At 37.9% G+C, this 15,170-nt stretch overlaps 1 protein-coding gene across 1 annotated transcript; it reads left to right on the top strand.

Annotated features, from left to right (window-relative positions):
* Positions 1-7,002: 7,002 nt before the first annotated feature.
* On the top strand, positions 7,003-14,230 carry LOC108256258 (mucin-2-like). The gene is made up of 4 exons (XM_017452906.3): positions 7,003-7,105; positions 9,781-9,972; positions 10,266-10,323; positions 10,445-14,230. Exons 1-4 carry the CDS (start codon positions 7,103-7,105, stop codon positions 11,224-11,226), a joined length of 1,035 nt encoding a protein of 344 aa, XP_017308395.2. The 5' UTR covers positions 7,003-7,102; the 3' UTR covers positions 11,227-14,230.
* The last annotated feature ends 940 nt before the right edge of the window (positions 14,231-15,170 follow it).

Genomic DNA, 15,170 nt, shown 5'->3' with positions numbered 1-15,170 from the left:
TTAATCAGTGCACAGTTATTATTCCGGGTAAATTCATGTGCACGTGCGTAATCTGCTAGAATAGAGGCCTATTATTAAAGAGCATCTTTTTTCTTTAAAAAAATTTTTTTTAAAAATAAAAAAAACAACTGAAATGCATACACAATATTCAAGGCTCCAATTTGGAGCAAAACACAAAGAACAAGAATTTCTGGCGAGTATTACTGTCTCCAGCTAGTAATAATAATAGTGATAATAGATGGATAATAGATGGAGAGAATGAGGAATTGGTTAAGGCAACAAAACTGGAATTCATGAGCATGAAACCCATGCTTAAATCCATCCTTACACCCATGCTTCATTTCTACACATGGCAAATGCAATGGATTCTTTTTGTCTAACTATATGGATCATAAAAACCTTTGATGACAGAAGTGTGTATTCAGGGGGAGGATGAAGCTTAATCTCACCCTCTCCGGACGTGCAGATGTGCAGAAGGAGCCCGGTTATTTTGCCATCCTGTTCAAATCCGTCCTAACCCATCGCTCAAAAAAAAATGTAATTAAAAAAAAGCGTCGTCGTACCTTGAAGTAAAAACAAACAAAAAACAAAACATCCAGTGCGCTTTGAATCCCTGAGGTTTTCTTCTTCTCTTTTCCAGGGTTGTGTGTTTCTTCAATGTTTCTTAAATGCATGGAAGGAAGGGGGAAAATGGACGCAGAGCTCAGCACCGGCGCTCGGGCATTGACGACCAGAGAGAGAGAGAGAGAGGGAGAGAGAGAAAGAGAGAGAGAGAGAGAGGAAAACGCGGACTGGAGGAGGATCACTGCGGGATCGGAAAGACCCCGAGCTAAAAATAACAACCACTCTAGTCCAAAGCCACGCCCTCAGCGATCTGCCCTGCTCTGATTGGTCAGTGACGCCAGCACAGACCTGCATTCAAAACCAGGATTCTGAATGGATGAGTCCAGTTATATAAACTCAAAAGGTTATTTAGAAAGGTCTGTCACTATCATATCTGTGTGGTGGCCTGAAATGAGGTCAGCATGACATTTTCTACTACACAGTTCAGAAAATGACTTGACTGAACTGAAATATGTTCAGGATTACCCCCCAAAAGTAAACACTGCATGTATAATCAATGAAAACATTGCATTTATAACAAATAGCAAAAAGAAATGTCCACGTTATACTATTTTTAACGGCAGGCCAACCTCCAGAGAACCACGCAGCGTTAACTGATGCACGCATTCTACAGATTGCCCGAGATTGGAAAATGGACGTGGATTTGGATAAAAAGCTTGTGTTTTCCCCCAGACATGTTAATTACAACTCTCTGGAAGGACATGGTCATGTGGTCCACAACTGCCAAGCTGGCATATGTGGTGGAATTACCACGGTACTTCCCATGGTACTGTTTTGTTTTTGGACTTGTTATTTGGTTTTCATATTTGTGATTTGTTTTGCACTTCTCGGCCACCGTCCATAACATGCTCGTCTGCATTAACAGAGGAAGAGGCGAAAAGCCCAATAACCAGGTTGTGTTTGGTCGGGAGGCTCAATTTTAACAATCTCCTCAGTTTCTCTCGAATGTAAATCGAACGCACATTCACAACCATACCGCAAGTTTTTCATTTTTTTGAGTGACTGTTTTTTCATTCCCCATTTTTCTTTTTCTGTTTTGCGGCCCAGGACGCTTCCCTCCTCGATCCATTTTGGTCATGAGACTGTGTCTGTGACAGACTTAGAGCAATGCCGGAGATATTGATATTATATCACTTGATATACTAAAATACAGTTTTGAACTCATCTAAAATGCTAAACAAAAGTTAAATAAAAAATGTTTCAAAAGTTAAATAAAAATGAAAGATTTTCAAAGAATGATTTTGGCACAATGGCGTCCCCCCTTTGCACAGCATATGCTGCATACCCCATTTTTGCACCCCTATGTGTGAATGCACCTTTTCTGTTGCAAGGCTTTCTTGAAAGTATTCGTGATAATTCCCTAACTTCCACTATGACGCAAGGATTAATTGTTCTTATACCCAAACCAGGCAAAGACACAAAGCAAATAAATAACCTCCGTCCCATTACCTTACTTTACAGTGATTATAAGCTCTTAATACTTATATTTGCCAATAGGCTCAAGATAGGTTTAGCCCAAATAATTAGTAAATCACCATCTAGTTTTATGAAAGGTAAATCAAAACATAATAACATTAGACTAGTATTAGACATCACAGATTACCATGAATGGATTGCAGATGATGGTTACATCTTGTTCCTGGATTTTAAAAAGGTGTTTGATGTAATTGAGTATGCTTTCATTCTCTAATCACTTGCAAATGTGGCTTTGGAAAAAAATTATCCTCCTTTATAAAAGTGTTATACAAAAATTTGAACAGCTCTGTCTCACTGTCACATGGAACATCCCAGAGACTTAATATTTTACAAGTAATAATACAAGGATGTCCTATTTCCCCTTTCTTATTTATTTTAGCAGCAGAAATGCTTGCCATTTTGGTTAATAAGGACAGTAATGTTGAGAAGCTAAGTGTTTTCGCTAAACAGATTGGAAGTAGTCAATTAGCTGATGAAACTGCACTTTTTTTTAATGAGCATCTGCTTAATATTTAAATATAAATAAATGCGTGTCAATAGCAATTCATGGTTGTGTCTTCAGTTCCTTGTATAATATCCCTATCAAAACGTGTGTAAAATATTTGGGTGTAACTATTACAAGGGACAACGATCAGAGTATTCAAGAAAGAACAAACTCCTTAAAGCCAAAACTATGCTCAATAATTGGATACAAAGAGATATAACAGTATTTGGAAGAATTCTGTTGACTAAAGTGGAACTACTCTTCAGTTTCATTTACTGCCTCTTCTTCAGCTATCCCATCTCATCTTATTAAAAAAAAACTCGTCAATGCTAGCTTTAATTTCATTTGGAAAAATAAATCTCACTATGTAAACAAAAATGATCTGGGACGCAATTATGAAGATGGGGGTTCAAATGTAACCGATTTAGAAATAATGAATGGAGCTCATTATTCAGTGGTTGAGATCATTGAGACGGTTCACTATCTCGTCTTCAGTGTTTGAGAAACAGGGAGGTATGGAATTTTTGTTGAAGTGTGTTTTTGAAATTTCAAAGCTGCCTTTGAAATGATCCAACTTCCATCAGCAGTATGTTGGAAGCTGGCATATTCACCCAATTTCAGCCCTCACAAAACTTCTATTTGGAATAATTGTTTTATTGCACACCGTAATAAATCTTTATTCTATGAAAAATGGTTTATTCTGTGATTGATATGATAGATCATCATGGAAATATTTTTAACTACACTGACTTTTGTTACAACACGGATTTGCATCACCCTAAGGAATTTCATGTAGTTTCCCTAAGTATCTGATAGTACTGCTAAAAGGCATATTCATATTCTGATGTGACACCTTCTCTCCCAGGTTTATGCAGCCACCCCACTGTGTGGTGTACTTGATTTTTAAAAATCTATGCATTTTAATTAAATCAGCTGGGCACAGCACTTAAAACAGGTATTGGAAAAAGACAACACTGTATTTTAAAAAAATAATTCCCCAGTGTGTGTGCAGAATAAGATACAAAACATACAATCTGTCATGTAAACAGGGATTGGAGATGGATGCAAGTGCAGTTAAAGCTTTTAATGAAGAGAGGCAGGCAGACAAATCCAAATAGTAAGGCAAGTTCAAGGTCAAAACAAGCGAGGGGTCAGGATATCGGCAAACAGGGTAGACAGGGCAAAGGCAGAACACAAAAACCAAGAAACTGGAAACAAGATCAATGAGCCAGAAACGAGAACACCGAACTAAGGCGTGGTAACGCACTGCTGGCAAAACACAGAAATACAATACTTCAAGTACACAGTACTTCAAGAACAAAGACACACAAGGGGTTTAAACATAAAACATAATCAAAGGGCATAACACGAAACAGCTGAGACATTAGGAAAGAAGCAATAACATAAAAGGGGCAGAGACAGGACAGAAACCAAAACAAATTATTAGTGGCCCATGTCGTTAAATTAACAAATGTAAATTAGGCACAAACCTGCTAAAAAGCAACAACAAACAAACAAACAAACAAAAAAACTACAATATAAACTATTACAGAAATTCTAATGGTTTCCACTGCAAATACCATTACAAACCATCAGCTAACCATTACTGGTCCTTAATGGTGTCCACTAGACATAACATGCAACCAACAGAAGGTGACAAATTGCCAGTAGAGACCCACAGAGACCATTAACAGTTTCCATTAATACCATTAAAATTGCCATTATAACCATTAAAGCAGGGATTATATACTTTAAAATTGAACTCAGATAAAACAAACCCACCAGAGTTGTCTGAAGCGAAATACTCAAAGACAGACAACTCCTCTGAAAATAAACACTTTAAACATGCTTCTCAGATTTTTTTACACTTTAAATGATTTGCTTTGAATTGATTAATCAGCAGGTTAATCGGTAGGTCTGCACTCTCTGAAGGTGAAAATCTGCTAAACGTGATTAGACCATGTGTTCTCAAAAAAAAGAGGTAAACGCCATCTAGTGGCATCAGCAGTTACTGCATTTATTTTACTTTAACTTATTTTTTTGCTCACGATGATTGTAAATAGTGGTTATTTGAGTTACTATAGACTTCCTGACAGCTCAGACCAGTTGGATGTTTTGCATGGCACTGCTGCCACATGATTGGCTGATTCGACAACTGCATGAATGCACTGTACAAGTGTTCCTATTAAAGTGGACGTTGTGCGTATGTTTTCAGACTAAATTATTTTCGAACGTGGATGTTCCCTTCACCCATGGGTCAGATTTGGAGATGGACATTGCAAGTTGGAGGTTATTGGGACAACTCCTGAGTAGCTGTAGAAATACTGGGGTCACTTAGAAAAAGGTTTTGTGGCACCATACAGACACTATGAACACTTGCAACTTGAACAAGACTAAAACTGTTGATCAAATCTATTCATCCTCATACAGTTCAAATAGAAGAGGCACCACTATACTAATACACAAAAATATTCCATTTGTTCTGGAATACTAGGAACAGGACCTTGAGGATAGATACATCCTGGTCACTGGTGCAGTATTTGGACAATATGTTACAATTGAAGACCACAATGAAAAAACGATCAGAGTCACAAAACTGTATTTCTGGAGTTGTGCATCCACGGCTGTTGATTGAGCATTGAAGAATGATCTCATAAATGTACTTGGAGGATAGAAAGATCAGGGTCACAGAATTTTCCATTTAAAATAAAGCCATGCTATGGAAAAATGATCACAGTCCAGTCAATTTACCGAAATCAGCCTATAGGCTTTGAGTAATGGTGGACGCCCAGCTGAGTGAATTTCATTGTTAACTTACTGTCAAATTTCTTCAACATATCTCATTAGTAATTGCTCTAATATTAATATAATGATATAATAATCATAATATTAGTAATTAATAATATTCAAGTTGAGATTGATGTATAATGTATATTCTGTGAGTTTTCAGTATTTAAGTGATGTTCATGATGCTCAATTGAATAAATTAGTATAAGTTCACCCCTGTATTACTGTGAATACCCACGACAGAAAGATCAGAGCCCGCGCAAGCATTTTTTTATGCTTCAATTAACACAATGTAAACAATAATGGCTGATAACTTTCGGTGTCTTCATAAAGACTATGAATGGGTCCAGTGAACATATCATTAAGATGTTCTCTGTTCTATTATTATTATTATTAACTATTATGACATAAGAAGGTTCTGAACTTTTAAATTCAAATTCTGGAATTCAAGCACAATGTGACTGATCGATTTATCATTGGTGCCTTTCATTTTAAACATATACACACCAAATGAAGATAACCCACATTTTATTTCTCATGTAGTGTTACTGTTTATTGAATACTGCAAGGGGGATTTTAATTGTGTTTTAAAAACTGGTATGGATATATCCTCTACCATCTCTGTGACCAATGACCAAGGCCTGGTTGATATTTCGAGAGACTTAGGTCCCACTGTTAAAGACAAACAAAATGAATGAGTAGTGAATAGGTGTACAGGTGTTCCTATGGAAAGGACAATAATTTTTCTATTAATATGTAGTCAAGTGTACAGTTTTAGCCTCATTGAAGGAAATAAATTGAGCCAATCAGCCTTTAAAGCCTTAAATGGTTACAAGCTTCCTCATTTACAGGAAGTGTGCAAAAATACTAAATGAGAAAATAGCCAAAGTGAGACAACATAGCTTTCATGTACTCAAAAAAAAAAGAAAAAAAAAAAAGATTTGGACATTTATATATTAGTTCTCGTTTATACATACTGTATAATTGATTTGTCTTTCTGTCATTTTGTTCATTTTAGACAGGACAAGCAGTGAGGCTGACCTCATCAGGTCGTCCATATCTAATAAAACACATGATTACACTTAGACTGCCTGTCAGAGTACACCACCAAGGTATATTCTGTCCTATTAAGAAATTAAGCGTTTTTTTTTTTATTATTTATTATTTACTAAGCCATTTTGACAAACCCAGGGGCAGTGTTTTCAACAAGGATGTTAAAAGTACAGTGTTTAAAATGTTAAGAGTGGTGGATGAGCAGATCTTTCCTGTCCAGGAATCATCAGGACGGAAGAAAGCCAAAAACATAACTTCACTTGATGAATTGAATTCACACTGTTGCTCTTTGAAATCAGCTAATCATGAGATTCACTCAGATGTGTTAGCCATGATTAAACCATGACACCAATGTCAAATTACTTTAAAGCACTTAAACAGCTTGAAAAAAAAAAAAAAACTGTCTGAGGCCTCTTAGGGCTGAGCCCCTCATAACTAGCGGTATAAGAAATATCTGATACATTAAATTCTTAGCACATTGTGTGATTTGTCTGGTGCTATGGAAACATACATTCCGGAATGATGGAATAGAACCCTTTTAGAATCGTAGAACATTACATCACAATGTGGGGGAAGCATTGAACATCACTTGCACCCCAAGCGATTAGCAAGAGCGAGCTACTGCCAGTAATTATTTCACACTTTGCAGTCTATATTTTACAGCATCCTCTTTGGAAAATGGTAAGTTGTAACCAGATATCCTTCCGAATATGGCTATGCTGATTTATATTATGGCTCCACTTATATTTTATAGTTTTATATTCAGTAGCACAAGTAGCCTACTGTGTGCTCGGGAGCCAGGACTCTACGGTAACAATTACAAAAATTTAGGAGCACAGTTGAAGCTTAGTTTTTTTTAGAGATGGTAACGTTAATGTGCCACAGTATAACACACAAGTAGGCATGAGAAAACTTGAGTTGGTCAATTATGACAGACTTCAGGAACATAGTGTGAGCTGTGACAAACGAATTTACCTTCTGATAAACTAAATGTAAAATTTTCAGTAAATTTTAGACTGTATGTAAAAAACAACAACCGTTAACCTGTTCCACCTTGTAAACAAGACTACGTTTACATGGATAGCATTAATCTAATTATTGATCTTACTCTGATTAAGACAATATATTGTGATTAAGGTGTTTACATGAGTCGCTTTTAGAATACTCCTTTCATGTATGTTTTACATGTTAATAAAACATAGTCCGATTAACAGCACGTCATTACGTCACCGCGCCACGCCCTCCGACGTACCTCCAGAATTTCACGTATGGATATACGTCTTCTTATGGTACCGTATACTTCGGAGCCCTCCTAGTGTCAGGTAATTTAAAAAAAATACAGCATGTGTAATCCGTACCCTCGGTTTTGCAATCCGCGCGCACCGCGTTAAAATTGGGTTTATATTGGTCATTCAAGCTTCTCTCTTCTATTTCTCAAGAAATAAACACACAAAAAGAACATAATGTGTATTGTCTTAATAATGTGTATTGACTGGACATAGAACCAATACAACTGAATATATTTTTCAATTCTCTCCCGTTAAAACCCGCGGAAGCGGGGAAGCGCAGCTCATCAGCGCCTTATAGTATTGGAGTCAGTAAGGGACCGTCTAAAAGGTGCATGACCTGGGCAACTGAATAAGATTTTTATATGGCACACATATAAGTTTATATGTGTAATATAAAGGTAGATCATTAATAATATATATGCTATAAAAAATTCTTTATCCATACTGTATCCTAACACTGCAATAAGTTAGATATCCTGTTAAGTAGACGACTATAAACTTAGTAGAATCTTATAGAGTTGCCCAGGTTATCCACTTTTTTAGACTGTCCCTTACTGACTCAATTAAAATAAGGCGCTTATGAGCTGCGTTTCCCAAAGCCTTTAACGGGAGAAAATTGAAAAATATATTCAGTCGTATTGGTTCTATGTCCACGCAATACACATTATTAAGACAATACACATTATGTTCTTTTTGTGTGTTTATTTCTTGAGAAATAGAAGAGAGAAGCTCGAATGTACAGCGAATGTCCAATATAAACCCATCTTTAACGCGGTGCGCGCCCGAGGGTTGAGTTTACTTCGAGTATGACCTTAATCGGATTAAGGTAATTAATAATTGCTGTTTACATGGTAGTTTCTTAATCAGAGTATTGTATTAATCGGGTCAATAGTGGATTATTGTTGTCCATGTAAACGCACTGATTGATATTAAATGCAACCCATAGTAATTAAACACCATTTAATTTCTCATTTTATTTATATTTTATGAAGTTATTATAATATCTATTTTTATATTAAATTATTTATTTATAACTAAGCACATTTTCTGTCTTTACATTTTATTAGTTTTGTTTGTTTGTTTATAAATTTTATATGGGTTCTTCCAGTAAAGTGTTGCCATGGCTGCTAATAATACTGCTAAATATATTGCGTTTTTGGGGCGTATTAAATCGAAGCATGGAAACTGGAGTTGACTTTTCTAGTGATATCTGTCATCTGTGAGTGTAAATAAAGTGAATGCGCTTATAGAGTTAATGAAGGGAGAGCAGCAGTGTGCTGTATGTTTACAGACTGAACAGTTGCTAATCTTGATTATGATTTGGTGATGAATTATTTAATAAATAAGTTTGAATTAAACCCACCTTGTAGTGTTAGCATTATTATTAATTTACCGCTGTGTCTACATGAGCAGGTCGCAGGTGCAAGGCATTTTGCAGGATCAATAAAAGATGGCGGTTTGTGAGATCGGGAACTTGAAAGAAGCAGATGATGTACAGAGTTACTCTCGTCATCATAATGGCTTCTTTGCAGTATTTACACACTTGTTCGTTTGACTGAGGAGAAGAAAAGCAGTGTGAAAGTAACTGTTGTGCGGTGTAGATGCATTTTGGAGTTGCATTTTTTATTCCGATTGCATTATACAACTCCGAACAGGTCACTCGCACCGGTGTGAATAAATATTTATTCACAGTCGCACAAACAACTTTTCAGTCGCAGATGCGAGTGAAATGGTCACACTGTAGAACCCTGGGAGTGCTAAAGCCTTGGACACGATGATTTAACACAGTACAATAAGTAATATATCCAGACCTGTTTATTCAGAGAAATATAATTATTACGTCATGAGAAAACAGCTTTTGATACATCGAGATCACGAGAAAACTACAAAGGAAAAAAATGAATAATGAATGCATGGCCGCTTAGGGCTCCCGTACATATAGACATTTACACAACTTGTTTTCTTGCTTAGCAGGAGAGGGTGTTACTGTTTCAGTTTCAACCTTTTTACTGGTTTAAAAAAATCAGTGTACATACATTTTATTTATCCATCTTTTTTCTTTTCCAGTATCGGAGAGGTTCTCGCTTCGTGCTAGATACAAGGGCACCCCGCCATGTCCTCCTACCTCGCGGCTACCCTCAGTCCCACCAAATCCAGGCACGCCATTTCTACCCCTCATCCCACCTCGTCATGCTACCCCGATTCTACCCCCCACCCCCAGTCATGAATCAACACCACTCCTTCATCCCACCTGTCCAGGTATAACACTGTTTCTATTCCAGTCAACGAGCTATTCAAGTTCAAGTCTAAATATAACATTTGCTTGTGTTGTATAAACAAATCATAATTTCTTCAGTGATTAAGACTGAAGACAATAATGTAAAGGGTTGTCTTTTACATCTTTTCATGTTTAATCCCGATAATAATAAATAATAAAAATAACCTTTCACACCTTTAGACTTCCACAGATTGTCTTCATTCATTTAATGCTGCTCATCAGAGTATTATTTCACAAGAAAATTAATTGAGTTTGTTCTCCTTTTCTCTTTCAGTTTGAAGATGGCAGTATGATCACTCCTCGGGCTCCTGCCACTGACGTGCTCACACGCGGTAAATAAGATTAAAATAAACGTTTTCTGCTGTTGATACTTTTAATGTTGTAAAGTTTCTATGCAATTTTCTCTGTATTTAAATTCTGTTTAATTTCCTTCTTGTCCTGCATTTTGTCCAGATGAACAAATGGCACCTGTGTCCACATTACCGCTTGAGCGTCAGCTCACCTCCAATCTGCCTCCTGGCCAACGCAGGGATGCAGTGCCTGATGTATCTTCACCCACACCCCCAACTCCTTCACATCTCACAGGGGGGGAGATAATGAAGGCAGAGAAGCCTGTGACATCCACAGCCCCAACTCCTACACCTCTCACAGGGGGTGAGATAATGAAGGCAGAGGAGCCCATGACATCCAAAGCCCCAACTCCTACACCTCTCACAGGGGGTGATATAATGAAGGCAGAGAAGCCCATGACATCCACAGCCCCAACTCCTACACCTCTCATAGGAGGTGAGATAATGGAGGCAGTGGAGCCAGTGACATCCACAGCCCCAACTCCTACACCTCTCACAAGAGGTGAGATAATGGAGGCAGTGGAGGCAGAGACATCCACAGCCCAACTCCATCACCTCTCACTTAGGCAGAGATTGTGGAGGCAGTGGAGGCAGAGACGTACACAGTCCCAACTCCAACAGCTCTCACTTGGGCTGAGATTATGGAGGCAGAGGAGGCAGAGACGTCCACAGCCCCAACTCCAACACGTCTCACTTGGGCAGAGAGTATGGAGGCAGAGACATCCACAGCCCCAACTCCAACACATCTCACTCGATCAGAGAGTATGGAGGCAGAGACCTCCACAGCCCCAACTCCAACAAGTCTCACTTGGGCTGAGATTATGGAGGCAGAGGAACCCGAGACGTCTACAGCCCCCATTCCTACACCTCCCACCTTGGGTGTGATTATGGAGGAAGAGGAGGCAGAGATGTCCACAGCCCCAACTCCTACACATCTCACTTGGGCTGAGATTATGGAGGCAGAGGAGGGAGAGACGTCCACAGCCCCGACTCCTACACCTATGATTGGGTATAAAAAGCATATCTTAGAACAGCAGAGTCTCTCAGAAGTAAAGAGGTTCAACAATCTGTGAAAAACTGCATCTCCAAATTGTGCAAATACAGTGCATCCGGAAATTATTCACAGTGCTTCATTTTTTCCACATTTTTAAAAAAATGTTTTTTAAGCCTTATTCCAAAATGAATTAAAATAATTATTTTCCTCAAAATTCAAAACATGAAATAAATTTGTCTGAAATCTTTGCAAATTTATTACAAATAAAAAAACAAAAAAAGCACATATACATAAGTATTCACAGCCTTTGCCATGACACTCAAAATTGAGCTTAGGTGCATCCTGTTTCACTGATCATCCTTGAGATGTTTCTACAACTTGATTGGAGTCCACCTGTGGTAAATTCAGTTGATTGGACATGATTTGGTAAGGCACACACCTATCTATATAAGGTCCCACAGTTAACAAAGCATGTCAGAGCACAAACCAAGCCATGAAGTCCAAGGAATTGTCTGTAGACCTCCGAGACAGGATTCTATCGAGGCACAGGTCTGGGGAAGGGTACAGAAACATTTCTGCAGCATTGAAGGTCCCAATGAGCACAGTGGCCTCCATCATCCGTAAATGAGACATAATGATACACACAATGATACAGAAAATGATAAGAAAAAACACACAGTAACACCAGTGACACAATGAATCACCAGTGACATACAAGACCAAAGATCCTTATTCCTCAAATCTAATTAAGAAAATGGTTTCATTTGGCATGCAGTCAAACTCATTGACAATAGGTCAAAACACCTGAACGTTCATAAATAAGAGCTTAAGCACACTTGAACTCAATTAAGAGTAACAACTAAAAAGGTCCAAAAAAGACCATTATCATTTGGGATCAGCATCTCTACGCTGCCTGTACTGCCGCTAGTTCTCAGCTGCACTCAATTTAGCCATAACTGTGCAAAAGAGCATTAACAATGAGAAAGACGTTATAATCCTGAAAACAGTGATATTCTATGCCAGGGGTGTCCAATCTTATCCGGAAAGGGCCGGTGTGGGTGCAGGTTTTCATTCCAACCAAGCAGGAGCCACACCTGATTCCTCCTGTTTAATCAGTTGATCTTGGCTTTCAGTAGACTCAGGTGTGGCTTCTGCTTGATTGGAATGAAAACCTGCACCCACACCGGCCCTTTCTGGATAAGATTGGACACCCCTGTTCTATGCAAAAGAACTCAAGGAACAGCATTGAATAAAGTTTATTTATACATAGGGCGGCCTGTGGCTCAGGTGGTAGAGCGGGTTGTCCACTAATTGTAGGGTTGGCGGTTCGATTGCTGGCCCACATGACTCCACATGCCGAAGTGTCCTTGCGTAAGACACTAAACCCCAAGTTGCTCCCGATGGTAAGTTAGCACCTTGCATGGCAGCTCTGCTACCATTGGGGTGTGTGTGTGTGTGTGTGTGTGTGTGTGTGTGTGTGTGTGTGTGTGTGTGTGTGTGTGTGAATGAGACAGTGTAAAGCGCTTTGGATAAAAGTGCTATATAAGTGCGCCATTTACATAGGAGTCACCAGTGTTACCTATAAGTAAGGTAACACCAGTGACAATTTTCATGAAAAATACATTTTACAAAGCTGCTACAGGGCCTCAAGCCACATGTTGTAAATCATGGCATACACACTAAAATATGTAATTTAATCCATTTGTATTAAAATTTATTTTTTTTTAAATTTATTTTTTACATTTCCCTAAGAATAATGTAGGTCATACCAGTGACCTCAACCAAAAGCTTCGTATGAAATCTTGATATAAATGACAATATTTCTAATAACTAAAGAGACAGTGGACTTACCATGTGCCTTTCTTCATAGACCCTCAGGGAAGGATCTATATAATGAAATTATTTATCAAAATAATGAATTTAATTCAATTTTGGAATAAGGCTGTAACATAACAAAATGTGGAAAAACACTTTGTGAATACTTTCCGGATGCACTGTAAAGTGATATGTGTAGGGGTCAACTCACTAGTCCAACGACGGTATCTAAGGACGTGGTAGAAGGATTCCCACGTGTTCCTGTCTTTTTGAAGCGATGTGAATATATTTAAATTTGTCATTCCAATTCTGCTTGATTCTCTCATAAATTAAATCTGATTCCAATCATAAAAACCTCGATGTTGTATTTATTTCTTAGTTATGCATATTTTGATACTTTTGATCTTCTATACTTTAAATTGTGCTCATTTATTCTGATTCCGTGTCGAGTCCTGCACCGGTCGTGTGCGCGGATCTCATGGTCACAAACTCGTCAGTCTTGGTCATTAGCCAGAGTTAATTGACTAATACCATTTACACGACCGCCCCATGCTTGCCCTTTCCTAAATAGCACTTTATTTAGTCCCCTTATATAGTAACACTTAGAGTAATGTTATTTCTAGTCAGAGGTCATGACCACTAAAATCTACAGAGGTAGACCAATAATATCCAAGTAAAAGTAGCTTTATATAATCATGCCATAGTTTCCTATGTACACATTAACTAGAGTAAGATTACAATAAACAGAGGTTTAGACTTCCCCCTATTTAGACTTGGTCGATCAACTTTATGTTTTCCTAAACGGGTATTTCATATCGAGCCTGTACACACACACAGTACACTTAACTAGAGCCAAGTCATTATCCTGGTCTCTTAGTTCCCTTAGTTAGTAACACTTAATTACAATAACGTTATTTCTAGCCAGAGGTCATGACCATTAAATCTACAAAGATAGACCAATAATATCTGAGTAAAATTAGCTTTATATAATCATGCTATAGTTTCCTATGTACACATTAACTAGAAGAATATTACAGTAATCAGAGGTTTAGACTTCATCCCTATTTACACTCGCTCGATCAACTTTATGTTGTCCTAAACGGATATTTCCTATCGAGCACTCTAAGTACACTCTAAGTAAACTTAACTTAATGCCAAATTGTTAGCCTGTACTAACCTGGTCGCAGATTTGCTGTAACAAGGACTTACCGTAATCTACTAGAGACAATAATTTGAGAATAATACAGAATATAATCAAGTCTAATAATTTATTTAACCAGGTATGAAAACATCCAAATCCAACACTACTATTGATAATAAGAAGAAAGAATTATATTCAACATTACATTACAATCTAATTCAAAACATAATAATACAACATAAGAGAGACAAAACTTACATACCTGGTAGAGAAAAACTACACACAGTGATCATGTGGGAGATCTGTCTACAGAGTCTTTGGCCAGCACTCCCCTAAATACCGAGATGTTCTGTGGGTCCACCAAAAGGTGCTATTTGTGATGACAATTTGATGTCTGTGGAAGGATGTACCTTATTTACATACAGGAGGTAATTTGAGTGAGGGACCTGGAGAGGGTATGCCTTTAACGGCATGTACCATTTTATTTAAACTGCTGGTGAGGGAATGAGACCATATTTTCCAGTCACACAGTAAACATGTGTAGGTGACATCTTATTCGCATTGAAATATGTTATGCAATGTATTTAGACTTTGGGTGTGTTTAGGGTGATCTTGACACAGAGAGAGAGAAGGGTGTGAGGAGAGGAAGGAGGAAACAGTGTAGTGACGATTTCCTGGTCTCTTCTCAGAATGACGTGCTATCTCAGGTGTGGATGCTAATTCTGTTTGAGAAATATTGAGTGTTCATTCTCAAAGTAGTCCTTTGTCCTCAGAGAGTAGTTCTCTCTAGGTTCAGACATCTTGGCACCAGCCTTACATATGCAATCACCTGATATAATAAAATACATTTTTGAACTCATGTAAAATGCTAAACAGAAG

Source organism: Ictalurus punctatus, chromosome 23, assembly GCF_001660625.3.
Source record: "Ictalurus punctatus breed USDA103 chromosome 23, Coco_2.0, whole genome shotgun sequence".
Classification (NCBI taxonomy): domain Eukaryota; kingdom Metazoa; phylum Chordata; class Actinopteri; order Siluriformes; family Ictaluridae; genus Ictalurus; species Ictalurus punctatus.
This window is presented reverse-complemented; position numbering and strand designations above follow the sequence as displayed.

Excerpts from the sequence above, each read along its gene's own strand:
- LOC108256258 (XM_017452906.3), top strand. Across the intron at positions 9,973-10,265 it reads CCTTCATCCCACCTGTCCAG|TTTGAAGATGGCAGTATGAT; the intron begins GTATAACACTGT and ends TTTCTCTTTCAG. Across the intron at positions 10,324-10,444 it reads CACTGACGTGCTCACACGCG|ATGAACAAATGGCACCTGTG; the intron begins GTAAATAAGATT and ends CATTTTGTCCAG.